This window comes from Chinchilla lanigera, unplaced genomic scaffold, assembly GCF_000276665.1.
Source record: "Chinchilla lanigera isolate Chin_1 unplaced genomic scaffold, ChiLan1.0 scaffold00100, whole genome shotgun sequence".
NCBI lineage: Eukaryota > Metazoa > Chordata > Mammalia > Rodentia > Chinchillidae > Chinchilla > Chinchilla lanigera.
In genome coordinates this window covers 928,542-949,907 of record NW_004955501.1, presented here as the reverse complement: position 1 = coordinate 949,907, position 21,366 = coordinate 928,542, and the positions used below count along the sequence as shown (strand labels likewise).

Genomic DNA, 21,366 nt, shown 5'->3' with positions numbered 1-21,366 from the left:
ATTTCATGATCAGCTGGCAACATCTGTCAAAGGACTGGCTGGGAACCACCCACATACATGCCACACACGTGCACATAGTACACACATATACACATGCACATGCATGCTTGTGAGTCCCTTCCTAGACAGGCCTCAGTCAACTCCCTATGCCTCATGGTGAAGAGGCGCTCCCTCTCTCACTCATATTAAACATTCAAAAATCTTTTATTTTTTCTCTTTTCTTAAGCAACGATACACTTACAAAGTGCACTGTCTCTAACCAGTACAGTCATTGTCAAACAATGCACCAAACCCAGGAGCTGTTCCTGTCACACTCATTGTCCCTGTGCTTCAGGATACTTGACAACCTTCAACAACTGCTGCTTCTTGAAGAGCAACAGCACTTCATCCAGTGAATTTTACTTCAGAATTTTAGTGCTATTGTTATTTTTAGCAGCATGCTTGTCTCTCAGCTTCATCCTAAAGATTGTAACCATGAGTAGCTCTGACATGCTTCAGAGCATCTTTTGTTCTTCCAGGGAGCTTTTGGAGAGGGTCCAACTTCATAACGTCCTTATGAAACAAGGCCATGAAGAATCCTTTGAATTTACTTCCACAAATATTTTTGAGTACCTACTTTGTGCCAGATGCCACAACGGGTACAAAGAAGAATAAGGAACAAAGAGGAAGTATCATTTGTTGGGATTCCGGTGTGCTATGCAACGTCCCAGTACAATCCTGGGGACTTTGAAGTGTTCAGCTCATTCCATTCCCATAAGAACCACTCAAAGCATCGGTCTCACAATTAGCACTGAGGACACTGAAGCTCATGGAGGTCACATGATTTGTCCAGTCACTCACCTATGCGATTAATGGAACGGGGATTTGAATCATGTCTGTCTGACTCAAAGCCCAAGATGTTTCAACTCACCATGACATGAGACCAATGAAAAGTATGGCTCAAAGGGAGGAAGTCTTAGGAGATTTGGGGTCCCAGCACTTCCTAGAAAGCCATCAGATAGCAAAGCAGTAGCTGACCTCTCTTAGCCTCGGCAGGCCAGTCTATAGTCAGCACGGGCTGATACCTCCATCCCAAGGTTGTCATAAGGATTAAACATAGAATGTGTAAAGCTCCTCCCACATCATCCATGATCCATGAAGAATAGCATTTGTTACTTCATTTCTCAGAGAGATAGGAGCCATTCCCTGGACTTGCACTGTGGGTATGAGCTATGATAGCTATGATCTAAGCTAACAAGATTTTGCATGATGGTTCTGCGAAGGCATATGGCTGTCTCAAAAAACCTCAGGAGAGTCTGCCAGAGAAAATCCCAAAGCAAAGGCAAGTTCAGAGACTTTCTTTCTTACTCCCAAGTCCTCATGCAGCTGAGCTACTGGCCATGAATGACAAGAGGACTTGCCTTTGTTTGAGCCTGCTTGTGAATTTGCATGAAAAGTGATAAACAACATAACCACAGATCTGACCCCCTGGAATAGCTATGCTATCTGCAGTGAATGGAGGGTGATTATATAAACTACCTGCAATCCCACTGCAAATCTTTTCAGAAAGGCACAAACTTACATAGGATCAGCCTTGTCGGTCTCTGGGGAATGCTGACTTTGTTTGTTAATGCCACAACAAATGTGTCTCTGAATAAGAGAATTGACAGGACACCTGTCTCTGCATTGAAACCTGATTAAAAGCAAGTCCAGCCCCTTCTATTCTCTCAGGAGTCATCATAGCTTTGAGGCCCTTTAGTTCTTTGTTATTCAGTAAATTCTATGGCAGGAAGACTCCATCCTTGTTTCTTCCAGTGATAATCTACATAGAACAGCAGGAATACAAAAGCTTTCACACAGAGCCAACAGTTCACCTTCCAGATAGAAAGAAGGAGTTGCCTAAACAGAAGGGCTAGATAGGAATGGAAGATATAGCCCCATAACATGTAACCTGCAATCCAAATACAAGCTTGTCCCCGTCTCCTTCACTGAGCCTGTCCTGGAGGAAGAATGGCGCAGTCAGGCGGCACCCTCAGAACTTTCTCATGAAAAGACTCCTTAAAAACTGGGGAGCAAGGGCTGGGGATTTAGCTCAGTGGCCCAGCACCTGCCTGGCAAGTGTGAGGTCGTGAGTTCAATTCCCGGTACCGGAAAAAAAAAAAAAAAGAAAAAAAAACTGGGGAGCAGCAGAAATGGTTGGACAGTGTTGTGAAGATACTGAAAATCGCTTCTCGGCCTTTTGGCTAAGATCAAGTGTGAAGATACTGAAACCACTGAATTTTATACTTTAAAGTGGTAAAATTACACTCTATGACTATAGCTTGATGATAATAGTAAGCATGTTTAACCCACAGGCGAGATCCAGCCCATGTTCTCAGGAGGTGGATAGGGCCCAGCTGTGGTATGAATGAACACTTGTACATGCTACAGCCTACTCATAGTACAGCTCTTTTTTTTTTTTTTTTTGGCAATTTTTAAAAGTTAACGTTATTCACCAGTTCACATGCTTGACTTTTGCCTCCTAGAATATTCCAGTGAAACTGGTGAAACCCAGGCAAAGGTACCTGAGCTTTTGAGAGGCTGAGAGAACACAGCAGGTTCAAAAACAGAAACGTGGGAAAGCCAGGACTGCAGGAGTGGACTCCAAGGGTAGAGCCCCATAGGATGATGCTGTCATACGAATGTAGGGAGAGTGTCACACAAACTGTGCAGAGAAGGCCCTCGCCGTATGTGTGTGTGTGTGTGTGTGCGCGCGCGCGCGCGCCTCAACTCTTGCCCTCCACCGTGCTCAATCTGCACTCCACCTCAGCTCTACAACACCCAATGGCTGCAGGCATCAGGTGCCCTTCGTGACCCCACTGCTGGAGCCAGGACAGTCCCTTCACCCCTCCAGGCTCCACACCACATATCCAACAGGCCTGGGGGTCATCTCACCCTGGTCCTCTCCAACAGCTTCTGGAACAGTTTCTGTTTTCCAACCAGTGTCACCTCTTGCACATGGTGACATCAGATTCTCCCATTCCTGTTGCACACCATGGGGAAGTGTGCACACACCTTGCACAGTGGACACTCCCTGCTCTTCTCACCCCACCCTCAGGCCCCACCTCTGTGTGGGAAGCAGGCAACAGTGACAGACCACGTTCAAGCCTAAAAATGTCTAGGGAAAAGCCAGGTGTGGTGGGCGTGCCTATAATCCCAGCACTCGAGAGGCTGAGGCAGGAGGATCACTGCAAGTTCGATCCCAGCCTGAGCTACAAAGTGAGCTCAAGGCCAGCCTGAACTGCGTAGTGAAACCCTGTCTCAAAAAGACCAAAAAAAAAAAAAAAAAGTCAAGGGAAGACCTTGTTGGTAGGTGTGTCATTCTACATCTATAATAGGAATTCCAAAAGATAAATATAACAAGACCAGAGCATTGCCATCTATGTTTTTGCTGTATACACTGGGTAAAATGTGTGCATATGCTTACTGACAACATTTGAGAGGATCTTTGGAAGCCAGTGCTCAGGAGCACATGACACAGGGTGACATTATAAGTAATTACATGGGAAGTATGCAGGATTACATGTGAAAACCAAATCTACTTAAAATACCAATCTCTGGCTCTTAGACAATTTATTTTGGTACTGAGGATGGAACCCAAGATATTGTGCATGGTAAACAAGCACTCTACCGCAGAATTGCACCCCCAGCCCAAGTCCTGGTGTTATACACAGCTAGGTTAGGTAGAAATGTAGGCAGTCAGACAGGGCAAGGCCCTCAAAGGAGCCACTGCAGAAGATTGGATACATTGAAACTTGTGAGGGAGACACATCCATTGAGACCTCAAGACAAATGATAAAACAAATGCACTCACATAGTTCCCCTAGAAATAATGACAGTGAGTGATATTCTAAATAGGTGTCCATCACCTTGGGAAAGACAGAAAGAGCCACTGATCCAACCCCCTCCACGAAAAGCCCGTTCTGTTTCATGCCCACTTGCTATGTGACTCGCTTCCCTATTTGATCCCGATTTAATCAATATTACCTGAGCTGTTATGCTCATAATCTTATTGGTGGACCATAGTGTTGTCCCACCTCATGCCCACCTTGTGATTTCCCACTTTTCTCTACCTTGGGCCCACCTCATCTCATGGTTTTGCTCTATAAAAATCTTTTGAAAAGACAGGGTCCTTCATAATCCACCTGGTACCTCTTCTTTCTCTCTCTCCCTCTCTCTGAGAGACCATCTCTCTCAGAAGACAGAAGCTTTCTTTTCCAATAAGTAGATCCTGCTCTTAACCTTCATGGTTCCTAGAATTCGTTTTTCCATTTTAGAGAACATGAACAGGACACTTAGGAGGTTGGGAGTTTCTTTCCCCTATATCCTAGGTAAGACTCTTCCTCCTGGTGTGCTCAGAGCGCTCCACGTATAAACAGAACTGCCACCTGAGCTCTGTTGTCTGCTTATCCATCTCCTCTCTGGAGTCCAGACTACCAACTTGTGGCTTCTCCCAGACCACCATGAACCACCATCTACATCATTGTAAATCTACCACACACCTCCTGTCTTTCTCCTTAGCTGCTCTTTTGTATCTCTCCAGAATAGAGCTGCCTTCCCAAGACCCAGCTCTGCCACACAGCCATCCAGACCCCAGTGATATAGCTATGAACCCCATACTTCCTAAAGGGCTTTTCCAAAAAGCATTTTGTTTCTGCTATACATTAACCACAAAAGAACTAATTCTAAAGCAAAATAAAAAAGACAATTATGTGAAAATGGCTCAGGACCATGAAATACATGCTGATTATAAATACAGGCTTCAGGCATTATGAAATAAGGCAGCTCTAAGTTTTCAAAGAACAAAGAAAAAGCAAGAGGATTGTTTAAATATCAAAAGAACTTTCCGGTTATAATTAGTAAATTGACTAACCTTTTTAAAGGTTAAAAATGAATTTCTAAAGCCTGTGGCATTCATGTAACTGTAGAATACTGTAAGTCTAGGAGACCATCTCTGTCAAACTCCTCACTCCACAGATGTGAAAGCAAAACGTTCCATGACTTCCCCAATGTCGTAAGCAAAGAGTGTAGCTGCCAGGATTGCAGTCTAGACTCCACATGCCCTTCCTCTGAGGTAAGATAAAAGAAATAAAGCTAGGTAGAAAGGAGACAAAGAAAATCATAATTTTAAAAACTGTACCTTTAAGAAGACCGCAACTCCCAGGACACCGTCAGTTACCCACATCAGCATTCCCTCGGTTGGTCCTTGCTTCTTTGCATTCAGACCCATCACACCCCACATTCCTTAAATCCATGAATTAGGTTACTTGAGAAAATAAAGAGTGCGAACTTGATTTTAAAATAAAGAGACGGAAAAAATTCAAAGGATGCTTAAATCATCCATCCGGAAAAAAAAAAAAAAAAAAAAACACCCTGGGCTCTGAACTTTCACCTGTAAGATGAGATGATTTGGATTGGGGGCATTTTTTCCATAGGTTTTCCCCCCGCCCCGCAAGAGAAACAGAACTGTTCACAGTCCCAGGAAATGATGCGTGTCTCTCAAGAGCTGGCATTCTTATTTCTTTGACTGAGTACTTTTAAAATTCTGTCTTTTTATGCCTTTTACTAACACACCCTGACATTTTTTATTATTCTACAATAGAAGTTAGCAAACCTATAACCCGTCCCATGGGAGGGGTGAGTCCAGGTTCCCTGTCTCTGCTTTGGGGACCTCCTCAGACCCTGTCCGGTGACACCTCAGGTTCTTTTCATTCACTCTGTAGTAGGAGCTGTTTTCACCCGGAGGCGGCAGTCCTCAGATTGCTCAGTGTGTGTGGAGGTGGTGATAGTGGTGGTCATTATGACTCGGGCTGAGTTTGAGCCCCCAGGACCCATGTGTTAGAGGCTTGGCACTCAGTGTAGAGGTGGGAGATACCCAAGAGGTAGGACCTCTTGGAGGTCCTTACACCTTCAAAAGGGATTGTAGGACTTCACCTCAGTCATTCTCCGACTTCTCATCTGGCAATGTAACTGCTGTTTTCTATCACTGAAATCTGCCATGAGATGATGCAGGCAAGGGTGATCCTTCTCCAGAGGCTATGCCAGGCCATTTGGACACCCAGCCTCCAAAACTATAAGCTAAGTAAACCTCTTTACTTTACAAGTTAGCCTGTCTTGGGTGTGTCATTATGGTGGTGGAAAGCTGATGGATACAAAGGTGGTAGTGGTGATGGTGGGGTGGTGGTAATAGCAATAGCTGTGGAGGTTGGCGGTGGTGCTAAAGATGGTGATGGTGGTAATGTATATGTATGTACTAGGAGGTTGGAGAGTAGGCAGGCAGTTCAAGGACAGCTCAAAGGCATCTCAGCTGAAGCTGAGATTCAGGTAGGACTGAATACAATCTAAACAGTTGCTGGAATGGGAGAAAAGGATGCAGCAGGTATAGACAAGTCAACTGGATCTATCTACAAACTAAATGAAAAAAAATGAGAGAAACAGTACAGCAATGGAGGAGACGACAGGGTCATGCGGATCTTTCAGTGTGGGCTTGTCATGCCTGTTGGATATTTCCAGGCCAGGGAAAAGTTCCCATAGGGAGGCTCCTTAAATGCAGGTACAGGTTATGAAACCTGTCAACATTTGCTTTGGTTTGATTTTTTTTTCCCAGTGGTGAAGACTGAGCCAGGGCTTTTCATACACTAGACAAGCACTCTACCGCTGAGCTGCACCCCCAGCCCTAACTTGTGTTCCTTTCTCTGTGCAAGGACCCTTGGCAACATGTGAGCGAGTAGGAAAGCAAAGCTGGTTACTCTGACCTGCTCTATCCCCTAGCTTTGAAGGTTTCGGGAGTTTGTTTTGTTTTGATCATAAGAGAGTTGCCTGACTGAATAAGATCTATGCTCTACCGCAGGTGGAGGTGGAGGGTGGGAAAACACAGCTTATCTTTTGCTGTGAAGTCCATATGTCACTAAAAGCGCTTGTGTGACTTTGTGGCCCACAGTGCCACCATGTGGAAGGCACCTGTCAACTGGTCCTCGCACAAAGTAAAAGTGAGAGCAGTGGCTAAGCCAACCTATCACCTCTGGTCAGCGGGCAAAGCACTCCCTCCATAAGGCTGCTGTGCCCAGGGATCTTGGAGCTCAGTGCACCCTCACTGGTCAGCCATCAAACCACGGTCAGCAAGGATGTGGAGAAAGGAGCCCTCATGCACTGATGGTGAGAATGGAAAATGGCACAGGCACTACAGAAAACACTACAGCAGTTCCTCAAAAAACAAAACGTATGTGTACTTCCACCAATCCAGCAATTCCAATTCTGAATATACATGGAAAAGAACTGAAAGAGCCTCAAGGAGATATTCACATCCATGTTTATAACAGCACAATTCACAACAACCGAGAACGGGAAGCAACCCAGGCATCTGTGACAAATGAAGAAAATGTGCTACATGTACACATACATATATATGAATATCGCTCAGCCTTACTAAGGGAGAAAATTGTGCTAAACGTGGATAAAACTTGAGGACATAATGCTAAGTAAGCCAATCACAAAAGGACAAATGCTCTATGATTCCACTTACATGAAGTACCAACCATACTCAAATTCATAGAGACGGAAAGTACAGGGACAGTTACCAAGCGCTGGGTGAGAGGGAAGGAAGTGCTGTTTAATGGGTATAGAGTTTCCAAAGTTCCGGAGATTGTTGAGATGGGTTGCACCACAATGTCATATACTTAACACTACTGAACAGAACACTTAGAAACACTGGTAAGTTTTGTGTCTGAGTATTTACCACAATTAAAAATAAAATTGTATTTTGTCTTGTTTTGTTTTTTGATTATGTAGCTGGCCTCAAACTCTTGGCTATCCTCCCGCATCATCTTTCTGAGTGCTGGGATTATAGGTGTGAGTCACGTTTGACTTAAAGTTCCATTTTTAAGAAAATACTACATATTTGGGTTGCTTTCCTCCATTAGCTATTGTGAATAATGATGCTGTGAACATGGGTGTACAAATGTCTGTTTGAACCAGAATACTGTGGGAATTCTGGTTATATTGGTAATATTGCCGGAATTCTGTTTTTAATTTTTAGTGTATTATTTTTTCTATTTTAATTGACATAATAATTATACGTTTATGAGATGCAGTGTGGTATTTCAATACATGTATATAATGTGTAATAATGAAATGAAGGTAATTAGCATTTCAATCACTTCAATTTTTTAGCATTTGTGTTTCACTACCAGTGAATGGGTAAGCAAAATGTGAAACATAGATATAAATACAGGTATCAACCTAGAAAGGAAGGAAATTCTTTCCCACGGTCCAGTGCACATGGACCTTGAGAATATCAAGCTTAGTGAAATAAGCCTATCACAAGTGGAAAAATACAGCACAATTCTATTTACACAAAGTTCTTAAAGTAGTTATGTCCACAGGAATAGGAAACAGAAGCGTGGTTTCTGGGGCTGAGGAGAGTGGGGTGTGCAGTGTCATTGTTGGTGGGTGCAGAGTTTCAGTTCAGAATGATTAAAAAAATTCTGGGTATGGATGGTGGTGATGACTGGACAACCCCGTGAGCAGACTCAGTGCCACAGAACTGGACACTTAAAAATGGCTCAAATGGTTATTTCAGTGTTATGCATATTCTAATATCATAAAAATGAGAAACCTAAAATAAAAATAAAGCAGCAATGCTAGTGCTAATATGATCAAACTAATGGAAAAATATAAATTACACAAACATAGTGAGGACATATTATATTTGACAAAGCAGACATATTTTTAAGTGAAAAAACAATAGTCATATATGTTGTCAAAATAACTGACTGTAAAAATAAAATTGCAGCTAACACCTTCCCCTCAAAAGTCCAAATATATTGAATATGCAAGTTTTAATGTGTGTAAGTCTTGAAATTGAGAATGCTTCCCTAATAAGGCATCAAAAGAAATTATAAAGTAAAACGTAGATTAGTTAGACCCTTAAAATGTAAGACCTCTCTATAGCAAAGAACTCTATCAATGAAATTAAGACAACTGACCAACCAGAAAAGAGAAAAGGTAACATATGGCAAAGAATTAATATTTTCAGTATATAAAGAAGCCTGAAAAGCAATAAGGCACAACTAATAACAATGTAATCTCTAAAAAGTAAAATAAAGCTTTCAGCAGCCTAACAACAGAAAGGAACTATTCCAAGTGACATTAAAATATAATAATTTAACTGGACATCCCTTGTGGGACAGACTCTAAGGACAAGAATTCTCCCAAAATAAATAATAAATTTGAAATTGTTTTTGGTATTCTATTATGGGCAATAGAGTTGGTACTGCTATTCTAAGACTGTTATTTTGATGTTAAGAGCCAGGATTTTTGGTGTGAAAAAGAGATAAAGATGTTAGATCAATGAGGTAAAATAATACTAGAATCATGACTCTGAGTGGGAAATATAAGTGCATACAATATGAAGGCACAGTGTATTTTAATGGCATTTCCTGTCTCTGCAATGGAAGGGCTTAGAAACAGTAATAGGTGCGGTATCAGTGGGTACCCCATGTGCCTAAACTGTGTATATAAATACAATTTCCTTCTAAAAGGAACCAGGATTCCCCAGATAAATTACTAATTTCAGGAAGAGATTTGTATGCGATGAGCTTAGAAGAGATTCCATTCCAAATAACAAGGAAGCTACCAGACTACTAAGGATGCGTTGAAAGAGTCCAGGAAGCAATCTGAAGAGGTACCCATTGGTGAACACAGGATAATCAACAAAAATAACTATAGTTGATTTAAAGAAATAAATACATTTAAATATATGAGGTCATACTAAGGATGTTAGGAACCCAACTTGTTATTTTGGGGGAAAAAAATAAATAAAAGAATCAAGCCCTTAACTGCCTTACCCATACGAACTGTAGATTTTCAGCTAGTAAAGGTCAAGCGAATGACAGATGTAAAAAAATCACAATTTTTAAAATCCCTAATCAGTAAATGTATTTAGCAGTGATCAGCGGTGCCCGTCATCAGTGTCACCCTCAGCATCATGAGGAGAACCAGATGTTCTGTGCCCCCTAGTGGAAATCCACACCACCTCCCGTAGAGTCTTGGGAAAAAAAGTTGAATCTGATCAAACATTTAACTCTAACAACAAATTTCCTGATGGTTCAGAGGAAAAAAAGAAATACATACATTAAACACCAACATAGAAATCAATCAGCAAACTCCAGATATGGGAGAGACGATCTGATTTTTTTCAGTAACAGCAAAAATATAGGGAAAAGGGAAGGGAAGGAAGGAAAGAGGGAAATGGAAACAGAATCTGTAGACTTAAAAGAACAACTGTATAGAAAAAGAGAAATTAGAGATTAAAATTAGAAATATGATATAATATTTAGAAAATCATTATTTTTTTTGTTGGGTGTGGTGTGGTATAATGGCTATTTCTGAAAGGGTAATATCTTTTATAGACAAATATCTGTAGATGTAATGATATGATATCTGAGAGGAACACAAGAAACAAGATTTTTAAAATTGAGGAGAAGGAACATTGAGATCATTCTAGAAGTCTATTTTTATACATACTTGATATTTTCCATATTAAAAAGCTGAAGAAACAGCAACAAAGAAAAGTTCACTGCATCAACTAACAAGGGGAGAGAGAGGGACTAGAAATAGGACAACTCATAAGAGAAGAAAGAGAAATAATCCATATGAAAAAGGATCCCACTTCAGAAGAAAGCCAAACAGTGCAAATGTTTTAGAAGGGTGAGTTTTCAATCCTATGGTTTGTATAATCTTAAAAAAAATCTGTTACATGTGTTTCACAGTTCTTACAAATATTGCTGCAATATTTAATTTTAGTTACCAATTTTACAGGATTAAGAGATAGCCAGAGAGCTGGTAAAGCATTATTTCTGAGTACGTCTATGACAGAGCATTTCCAGAAGAAATTGGTATTTGAATCAGTAAACTGAGTAAGGAAGATCCATCCTCACCCAGTGTGGGCAGGCATTATTTAACTGGCTGATGGCTGAGGCAGAACAGAAAGATAGAAAAAGTATCTGTCTGTCTCTGTCTCACTCTCTCTGTCTCTGTCTCTCTCCCTCTCCCTCTCTCTCATCTTTCTTCTCCTGTCCTTGGGTGTCAGAACTCTAGGATTTTTGGCCTTTGGGCTCTGGGAGAGGTGCCAGCAACAGAGAGAGACATCCAGCATCCATCCCATGGTGGTCCCCAGCTGTCCTGGAGCATCAGCTCTCCCACATGAGCAGGCTGCACCTGCAAGCAGACTATGCCACCTTCTACAGATCAGAGGTAGCCCTGAAGCCAACATGCAGAGGCTCCAGGGCAGATGTGTGACGTGGGAGGCTGGCTGTGGCAGTGTACTCACAGCTGGGTGGCATCAGGATGTGATGGGGAAGACCAGGCCAGGGCAGCACAAGCACCTCTTGTCCAGACCCAGTGAATAGGAAAATGTGAGATTGCTGTTAGAACCCTTAGGGAAGAATGAACCTCGTCACCGCTCCCCACTTGCTGCCCCTTCTTCCTCCTCACACAGTCGCTGTCCATCATAAACATTCTCCGCTGTTCAGTGGTATGGGATGCACAAAGGGAGTTACCCACCGGCCAGCCAGGGGTGTGCTGGCTGCAACGCCCACGTGGCTCCTCGAGGTCCATAGCCCAGCCTCACGGAACAGCTTCCTTCACACCACCATTCCCCAGCCTTACCCCTGCCCACCACACCGGACTCCTTTTGCTCTGTGAGATGGATTTCCTTCATCGCCCCTCCCCTGGTTCTTCCTATGAGAACTTTCAGGCCAACCCACCTCTCAGGTACACTCGGAGGTCAAAAGAAGCCCAGACCAGGTAAGAGCTGGAGATCGATGAATCAAAACTGGCTGTGACTCGATAACGGCTGAAGCCCAGGGATGAGGACACGGGCTTGCCATGCTATCCCCTCCACTCATATCTATGTTTGAAATGTCTCATAAATAAAAAGTTAAAGGGCAGGGATGTCGCTCAGTGGCACAGTGCCTGCCTGGCAAGCGCAAGGTCCTGAGTTAGATTCCTGGTACCAAGAAAAAAATCAAAAACGAAGAACACACTTTGCTGTGGTAGACGTGAAGGTACATGACTGGGCCTCCTTTAGGGGAAAAAATGCTGTTCAGCACTGAGGAATGAAGTTGGCCGACAGCGTTCCTTCAGTTTTCGGGTGGAGCTCTCACTCACCCTAGGGTGCCCCAACCCACGGCCAAGAACAGCGCAGGAGGGCCTGGGTGTCCTACCCCGTGGGCACTCCTTCCGGAGCAGCTCTTGCTCTGCGCCTCCCCCTTGGGCTGGTAGAGACCTTGTCGACCTTACCTGGTAGTCTGGGACTCTTTGCCTCCTTTCTTTCCGCTCTGCACCCTACTCAGCAGCCTTTCCCTACCTGATCCCACTTCTGCCATCTTTCCCTTTGCTGCAGGTGGCTCCTCACAAAACTCCTGCTCCTCACTCCACCTGGGTAGCGGGCTTCTCAAAGGACACAAACCAACACAGTGGAGGTGCAGGTTGCTTCCTTCCCTCTTCACCACCCTCTGCCCCTGCAAAGCTCAAAAAACAATTAGGAAATCACAGAGTTATATGCACCATACTGTATTGAAATGTTTGCATATAATAAATTAATGTTTTCACATTTAAAAAATACAATGGTTATGTATAAGTCTTGATTTGGGAAATAATATTAAAAATTAAATCTGTGATCCCTTGAGGATAAGAAGCCTCAGCCAAATGGCTCTCTTTTCTTCCTACCTGTGAACAGGCCCTACAGACACCACAGTCCTGGGAAGTCCTCCAAAATCACCCAGGCCTCTCCCACGTGCCCAAAACACTCCTATCTTTGTCACTAGTTAGTGCCTACTGGCCCTGGATGTAAACTACCCCACCCACCTCTGCCTAAGCCCCAAATCAGTAATGAGAAGCTGGAGAACCCAGCACAGAGTAGGTGCTCAATAACTGAATTTGGCTCAATCACTGGCAGGCATTAGGACCCCTTATAGTGATCTGCAGATTTACAAAAGGCTCAGGAGGAGTGGCTACGTAACTCTTCTCAGCCTGAAGCAGACATGGAAATGGAGGCTGGAACCTGCATGGGTTTCCTGTTATAACCATTTTTCAAACCTTGAGAACTAGCATCCCCTACCAGGTACCCCTGACTCTCTGGAGAAGGCAGCAAAGAGAGAGGTCATATCTGGCCCCTGCCCTGCTTTCCTCCAAAGGTTGCTGGTAAAAGCAAGAGGCCCAGCAGCCTGATGGAATGTGCCCCAAGCTGGCCCCAGCCAGGTAACAGGCTGGCCCCCTGCAGCAAGGCCTGGATAGGATCACCAGCCAGGGACCCTGGGTCGGCCAGAGGTCCAAGCACTGGCGTCAATCTTCTCCGGGAGCTTTGAGCGGGACAAGGGCTTTGGCTTCTCTCTCTGGTCCAGGTCCTGGGAGAGATCTTCCAAGGAAGAGATCTCTAAGTCACTCTCATCTTCAGAAAGCTGCAGAGGCATAGAGGAAAATAAAATGAATTTTGATAAATGCAGAAGAACAGAGAGCTAAGCACCAACCATTCAGGATGGAAGTTGGGGCAAATAGAGATTTGGGAGAAAGCAACAGGCAGCTGCGACCCCTCCTGCCGTTTCAGGTCTGCTGCCTTTGAGAGTCTGCTCCAGGGACCTGGGGCCAGAGTGACTGCAAATTCCCCTGGCATTCTGTGCTCTTGTTTTCATTTAAACAGTGCAGACTTTTAACCCGTAGTGATAGGGCCAGCAGCCCACAGCCTAGGCCTTTGCAAGTTCTTGGGCTGGGTGCACCATGAGCAAAAGCAGCCCCTTTCTCTTCGACTGGTTCTGAGGGACCTGGTAAATGAAGAGGCACAGGGGAAGCTTGGGAGTATCAGGACCCTTCAGTGAACAGGGGAGCTCAGAGCCTTCAGCCTGAAAGGGGTCCGGGCTGCAGCCAACAGGCGAGCTCAGAACCTGGCAAGAGACCAGGTTACCACAAGACCATAGCAACAGCCCAGGCCAGGCGCTTCCTCCGGAGGTCTCAGTGCCCCCGTCAGGTGCCTGGGCTTCTATATAAGACATTCTATGCACTTCCTCCTGGCATGAAAGGCCAACCAATTGGAAGCCACCAGGCCGGGGGCAGCAGCCATGCTCGGGGCAGTGCCTCCATCTGCATGGTGCAGTGGGTACTCTTGCACCACAGGGAAAGGGGCAAGCTGGGGCTCTTTCACACAAACCCATGATAAACCGACCACAATAAAAAAAGGTGAGGGGGTTACAGGAATGCTACCTTAAAAAAAAAAAAAATGAGGGGCTCAATGGTAAAGCACTTGGCTAGCACGCAGGAGGCTCCAAATCTACAGCAAACAAGGTCAAAGAACGATTGCCCGCTCTTCAGAATATGAAAGCAATACTATGGATCATCTCCAGATGCATTTCTTGATTGGAAAGGTGAGAAAGAAATATAAGGTAAAGAGAGCTCTAAATCTTCCAAGAAAATAACAGGAGAGTGGAATTTCCCCTGCTGGGCGAAGGGAGAGCTGAGAGGAGGGTCTGTGAGGGGTAAAGGCTTCGTCTGCACTCAATGTCTGAGACCTGACCACGGCCAGGGCCCCAGGGAGGCACTCAGTGATGAGGCATAGCCTTGAATATTTAGAACAAAAGCATTTAAATGTTCCCATTTTACACGGCTGTCTCTGCAGCGCTACGGGGTACCACTCCATCGCCCACCAGCAGGGGACCCTGCTCAACACGTGGCCTTGGGTTGTGTGGTGGTTAATTAATGGTCAACTTGCACGGGAACACCCAGCTGAACTCAGCATTGGGGAATGGTATAAAAGGAGAACAGGAGAGGATTTTAGGCCGATTTCCCTCAGGGAAGCTTTGGCTGTTCTCGTTGGCTGAGCTCCCCCTTTGCCAAGGATGACTGCTGTTCTGGTCTTCAACTTTGCGCTAAGCATCATCTTCCAGCCTTTGGCAATGACACTTCAGCCGAGAGCTCTGGTCTTGGCCTTCTCCTGGTTCTCGCTGTGGATTCTTCAGCTTTCAGCACTGGCCTTTCAGCCTGCTGGTGCAGATTCTTGGACTTCCCAGCACAGATCCTTCAGTCTTTGATGGCTGACTCCTTGGCCTCCTGATGCAGACTTGCACGGGACACTGGTGTGAGCTCTAGGCCTTTGGCTGGACTCGTACAGGACACTGCTGTGGGATCCGGGCCACTGGCTGGATTCCTCAGCTCTCTAGCATGCAGACAGATCTCCTGCACTGTTCTACATCTGACTCCAGTAAGCACTGACTAATACAGGTTGGGACCCTCCACTGAGCGAGGTAAGGACTGGGAGGGGCCCCCAGTGGAAGAGAAAGAGCACAAAGCCATACACAGTCAGCCCAAAGGTTTCAGAGGTAGGAGACTGGGAGCTAAACTCTCTGAGCAGCTGCTGGAATAGTGACTCAAAGACTTCTAAATCTTAACAGGGACACACAGAGAATTCCAAAATGGCCATCCCTCTACACATGTGGGGGCAGAGCTAGACAATGACACCTGCAATGTCCTGCTAAGGTCAAAGCTAACATTTGCTGAATGGGGCCCCAACCCTCACCCTGGGCCCCTCAAACTTGGAGCTGGCTCTTTAGAAAATAGTAGGGCCACCCCCAAGACTTCTACATCCTACCTGAGGCTTCCTTCCTGACACGGCAGCCCTCTCTGGTCCAGTGTTAGGCCTTAAGAACAGCCTGACCCCTCCAGCAGGCTTCTTTGCTGGAGCCTCAAGCTGCTTCTCGAGATTTTTCACCATCGACTGCACCAGCGTTCCTGGAAGCGGGAAACAAGTAGCTGTGTCTTTGGAAAAGGCCTGGAGAATGAATGCTTCATCCTTGCAGGTCTTGTCCAGGCTACAGTGTGGAGAAAGAAAATCAAGAGAGTCAGGAGGAGGGGCATGGAGGCAGAGAAGGCCCCAGCTCACAGGACCTTGGATTATTCAAAAAATGTGCTCATGCAAACATAACAGCGTGGGTTGATGGAGGCTTAGCATGATATTTCTCCCCATAAGGAGAAGTTGAAACAGGCTCTCCACTCACTTTGCTTTATGAGCTGCATGACTAGCATGTAGACAGGCCTTTCATCAATACCTGCGCCCAGCCAAGAAGAAAGATCAAGTATCAAATTAGCACAAGAGGAGAGAATGGCTTCCTGTGAACTCTGTACAGGAAGCAGGAGCGAGGCGGTGACACAGGTCATCAAGGGGCCCCTGGCTCATAGTAAACCAAGGTGATGGCTGGATCTTAGGAATGACCAAGAAGTAAAAAACTAACTGCATACAAGTACAACCTTCTGGGATTCAGATGCCTAGGACCTGAGCAGAATCCTAGAGCTAAAGCAGCTCTTGTCTCACTGATTCATTCAAGAAAGGCTTGGAAAGGTACTACTGTATATAGCAAGCACTGTGTTGGTCAACCTCTTCGTTAATCATTTATGCAAATTCCTCATTTCACAACCAAGGAACAATGATCTTCACACAAAGACAAGAAGGTAGTAAGTGACACGGACCGAACTATCTCTGAAGATTCCTGCCAGTTCCAGGATCTTGCCAGCTTACTGCTTTGTCTGGTAAGGCATTGGAATTTCTCCAGAGATCTGGTTCTGGTGAATTCTGATGGGCTGACGGGCTTAGATTATGCTGAGGACAGGACAAAGTACTGCAGTGACCAGTAAGAGGACAGACTTGCATACCTAGGCATAAATCCCAGCACTCGGGTGCTGACACCCACCTCCCTAAGGTTAGTAGGAAATCACATTGTCCACTATTCCTGTGTTACAAAAATTATGTTTGTTCAGGCTGTGGACTGTTCAGTGACAGCACTCTCCTAGCATGTGTGAGGGGCCTGGGTTTAATCCCCAGCACTGCAAAAAAAAAAAGTGTTTGTTAAACTACAAATATTCTAGGAAATGATATTTGTCAAAATGTGTATTGAAGTTAACTGCTCTCCCTTAAAGCTGTAACCAAGATGCGCCCTGGTGGCTACTGTGCCACGGCGATGGTTAACTCTGAAACCACAAAACCAGGATGTGCTGATGATGAACTCAAGCAGTGTAACATACTGCGCGATGTGCTTCAGCTCAGGAGCACAGCTAACGGCAGCGCTTCCTGGGAAAACTTTACCTTGTAGTAAATAAGTAAGTGAGCAAGCAATGGCTCCAACACAGTAACATCAAAAGCACGATACAGGATGCAACTTGTCCCGACACGAGTTCTATGATCTTGAGCTGGTCACAACATCTCAGAGGCCATTTCAGCGTCTGTGACCATGTATAAACAGACGCTCCTTCACTTCTTTTGTTTTTGTCTGTTTTGTTTTTGTTTTTGTTTTGCAGTGCTGGGGATTGAACCCAGGGCCTTTGCACTGAGCTACATCTCCAGCCATCCCCACCCCCACTCTGTTTTTTTAATTTTGAAACTAAGCTGCTAGTTGCCCAGGCAGGGCTCAAATTTGCAATCTTCCTGCCTCAGCCTCATTGCTTGATCTATGATGGGGTTACATTCCCCAAAACTCCATTCATTATAACTTGAAAATATAAATCAAAAATGTATTCAATACACCTAACTAATTGTACACCCTAGCTTAGCCACCTACTACACTGTAGAGTTCCACTGTTTCTCCTTATGACTTAGTGGCTGAGTAGGAGCTGCGGCCCACGGCTCAGGAGGGTATCGTACTGCACATTGCCGGCCCAGATGAACAGCAACACATGATTTCTACTGACTGTGTACTGCTTTCACCTATCATAAAACCAGACCTCCCAAGCTGAACAGAGCACAGCTTCCCCAGTCAGCGCTGTGGAAAGTAAACGAGGGGCCCTTGCTATGTACCCAGCAAGGACAAAGCAGAGGGAAGCCCGTGTCTCTCTTGCCAGAGCTTCCATGGAACCTGCTCCCCCATCAGGACGGCAAGACTGGAGTTCCTACTCAATTTCTTCCCCCACCACCCTGTTATGTCCCACCCACAAAGGGGGAAAATGGCAACCTGCCTCGGCCCACAGCAATGCAACTCTTTGTCCTGCTGGCCCTCTGCCTGCACCTGTGACAAGGGTTGGAGACTAGCTGAAGAGTTTCCCACAGCTGCCTGTTTAAGATCCAGCCCCCTCAGGGTCTGATACAGAAACACAGTCCAGATCTGGATTTGGGAAGCTGGGAAGCGCCTCCACTTTTGCCTCAAGTGCTAGCTGTTTTGCCAATCCAGCCCCAATGGGAACCTATACGCTGACTATTTCTGCGCCCTGCCACCTTTAGTAGTATAACCACAGTGTTTATTTGCTACTGATAAGAATGTGCGAAGGTGCTGGGCCTGGTGGCACACGCCTGTAATCTCAGCACTCGGAGGCTGAGGCAGGGGGATCGTTGCGAGTTCGAGAGCAGCCTGGGCTACATAGTGAGCTCGAGGCCAGCCTGAGCTGCATAGCAAGACCCTGTCTCAAAAAGATAAAGAATGTGAGAAGGAAAGCGGTGAGTGACAGCTTCGGACCTCTAATAGTGAAACAACTAGCACTTGAGTGACAAAACTAGCAGCAAAACTGGCCCACGCACATCCTAGCTATCTCCTGATATCTCTGCTATGGCAGAAAATATCTGAGGGGAAGGAGGACGATGTTCTCTGAGGCAGACAGTGAAAGAGAAAACAAATCAGAAAGCCCAAAGAAAGCAGCAGGGTGTGTCCAGGACCTTGGGAAACCTGGGCCAGAGAGGGGTCTCCCCCAGGGGCCTCACTCACCAGAGGAACTCAGCCCACCTGAGCCCTTGTCAGGGCGCTGGGCATTCCCTTCCGAGGACTCAGTGTCAGACCAGTCCCAGTCTTTTTCCTGCTGGGGCACCATCTTGGAAGGAACCCGTGGGGTCTGAAGAGACGAACGATGCGCAGCGTTTTCCTCCGAGTCCTCCTCAGAACTGAATGGGGGCGTGCTGCTGCAGAGGGGAGAGAAAGGAGGAGTCTGTGGGCTGGGCAGAAAGCTTCACTGCCTCAAGAGCCCGTGGGGCCTGCCCAGAGCCAGCCCGGGTCCCTGCCTGGGGCTCACAGGACAGCCAGGGCTCCTCCCAGAGGGGAGCAGCCATACCAGCTTTTCCCTCAGAAGAGGCCTGAAGGCCCCACACTCGCAGGGACAACTGGGGCTGAGGAAGGAGCGGGTAGGTCTGTCTTGGCCGGGAGCAAAGGACCTCGAGTCTCTTCTTGGGAACCCAGGTTGGACCCCACCGGCCCCACTCCTGTTCACATCCGGCTCTGCCCCTGCTTTGTCTGCAGAAGGGGCTTAGGAAAGGGCTGCCGCAGCAGGGGCCACTGCCTCAGGTCCAGTAAGAGGCCAGAGGCCAGGGCTCACCTCAGCCCCGGGCCCTGGGGCACAGGGGTGCTGGAGGGTCTGTGCCTTCTGGGGCGTGGAGTCGGGGCAGACACCTGGGTTGGGCCAGGGCCATGGCTGCTGCGGCTCTGAAGAGCTGGTGTGAATGGCTCTGCCAGCTTGGATGGCAACGCCACGTGCAGGGTCCCGGTCTTTGGCCGGACCTCTCTGGTAAGCAGTGTGCTCCACTGGCTTTTGGCTAGAAACACAGAAGGGAATGGTTCAGAAAGTGGCCTTCTGGGCTCTCAATCCTTACAGATTGTAGAAAGCAGATGGGACACACTGTGGGGGACAAGTCATTCTCCGTGTGCTGTGTGATGACCGTAGGTTTAGCAGTTCTCCCATCCCAGGAACCTTCTGCTGGGACACCAGAGACCAAGAGCAGCCGGGAGGCCCAGGGTCATGTTGTCATTACAGGGAAGCAACAGAAGCCAGGGGGCTGAGGACACTGCCGCACAGCCCTGAGGTGGATCTCGCCAAGGCACCTCCCCCACTACTCTCCCACCAGTGTAGGTAGCCTTGCAGGAAGGACCTGCTGCCACCAGAGGTCGGCACCGGACCGCATGGAGCAGCCAGAGCCACACGCCGCCTCCTCCCACAAGCAGGCTGGGACAAGGCGGTGCCCACCCAAGAGTGTAAACAGGCTGTTTTTGCAAATTGCATCAAGACCCTTTACAGAGAGAGGAGTCCAACAATATTTTATGGAAGGAGATTAGTAGAGAAAATGCAGCACAAGGAGTCAGAATAAGTCCCTGAAATTTACGTATGTGGATTGAGTCACAATGTAAAACATGTTTCGTACTATAGAAGCTCAAGGTCAAAAACTTGAAATGCTCTACTCTCAGAGAACGCATCCACTCAGAAGTAGACATTCTAGGGAAGAGAGAACTGAAGGGAGGGGAAAGGCAAAGGCAGACTTGCTGAGAGAAAATAACAGGAGCTTACAAGTACTGTGTACACCAAGCAAAACACCCATTTGGCTCTCTGAGCCTCTTCCAACAGTACTGTTCTCCTGTTTTACAGGGGCTTCGAGAGAGATTAAAGAACCTGCCCACGATTCCATGGAAAACGACAGACCAAACCTGGTCGTCAATCTCAGGCTTTTGCCACTGCCTTGTTCACAAGACAGGAGGCGTGGTCCTAGCAGGGACAGGAGGGGAACATTAGCACAGCACTCGTGGGGCCTGGGAGGAGAAGATGGGCTCAGAGCCGCCAGGAGAGGTCTACCAAGCACCACGGGAATGGTAATCTGAACTCACACCTCAGTGCCCCAGACCCAAGGCTTGGGAAGGGAAGAGAAAGGAAGGGGACGCTCTCCTGGCTTTCCCATGACAGCAGCGGGGACTCGTGTCCCAGAGAGTGGCACCTGGACACTTTCTTTTCTCTTGAAAGACAGCATTCCAAGGGTATTTGGAATGTTCACCCTCCCCGAGTCTCTGTCCCTGGCCTCCTCCGAGCTCCCCTGCCTCACCACTGTGCCTGGCTCCATCCCCTCATGTAATTTTGGATGCCTTCCCAGGGAAGGAGGCAGGCCCAGGCACAAAGTCTACCTCAACTAATGTTGTACTAAGTAAAGGTGTGGACCGATGAATTAAAGAATGGACATCTGAGCAAGTGACCGAAAGGACTTAAGCTTAAATCCAAGCACGAAAGACAGAAGAGCAATCAGCACAAACATCCTTCTGTGGCAGATGTCTGTGTAATGATAAGAATGCCCCTCTCCTTAAAAATATTGCAACAAAAGTTTAAACTAAATAGGACAGCTTCCCAGAACTAGTCTCATACCAAGTGTCCTGCTATCTACTTAGCATTTTTATTTAAAGAAACAGCACTTTTAAATAAAAAATAACTGCCTTATAATTCTGCAAGGAATAATTTCCATGAGCTCACAGGATTGATGTTAGGAATACTTCTTCTAATTCACTTAAAAAATGAAGATTAAATGTAAAAACGCTTGGTTCCTGCACTACGGAAATCATCTCTCACATCCCCAGGGAT

At 46.3% G+C, this 21,366-nt stretch overlaps 1 protein-coding gene across 18 annotated transcripts in view; it reads right to left on the bottom strand.

Moving 5' to 3' along the window:
• Dzip1l (DAZ interacting zinc finger protein 1-like) overlaps positions 1–21,366 on the bottom strand; it is a 70,382-nt gene that overhangs the window by 15,719 nt on the left and 33,297 nt on the right. For 13 of the 18 annotated variants that reach the window (XM_005406770.2, XM_005406772.2, XM_013505777.1 and 10 more), the window contains 5 exons: positions 19,351–19,567; positions 18,750–18,940; positions 15,656–15,795; positions 11,348–13,478; positions 4,892–5,112 (listed from right to left, as the gene is read on the bottom strand). In XM_005406770.2, the coding sequence (XP_005406827.1) occupies positions 13,317–13,478; positions 15,656–15,795; positions 18,750–18,940; positions 19,351–19,567 (710 nt within the window). In that variant the 3' untranslated portion in view covers positions 4,892–5,112; positions 11,348–13,316. The remainder of the gene's footprint in view (positions 1–4,891; positions 5,113–11,347; positions 13,479–15,655; positions 15,796–18,749; positions 18,941–19,350; positions 19,568–21,366) is intronic. The other 5 variants (XM_013505767.1, XM_013505772.1, XM_013505776.1 and 2 more) reach the window with 3 other exon arrangements.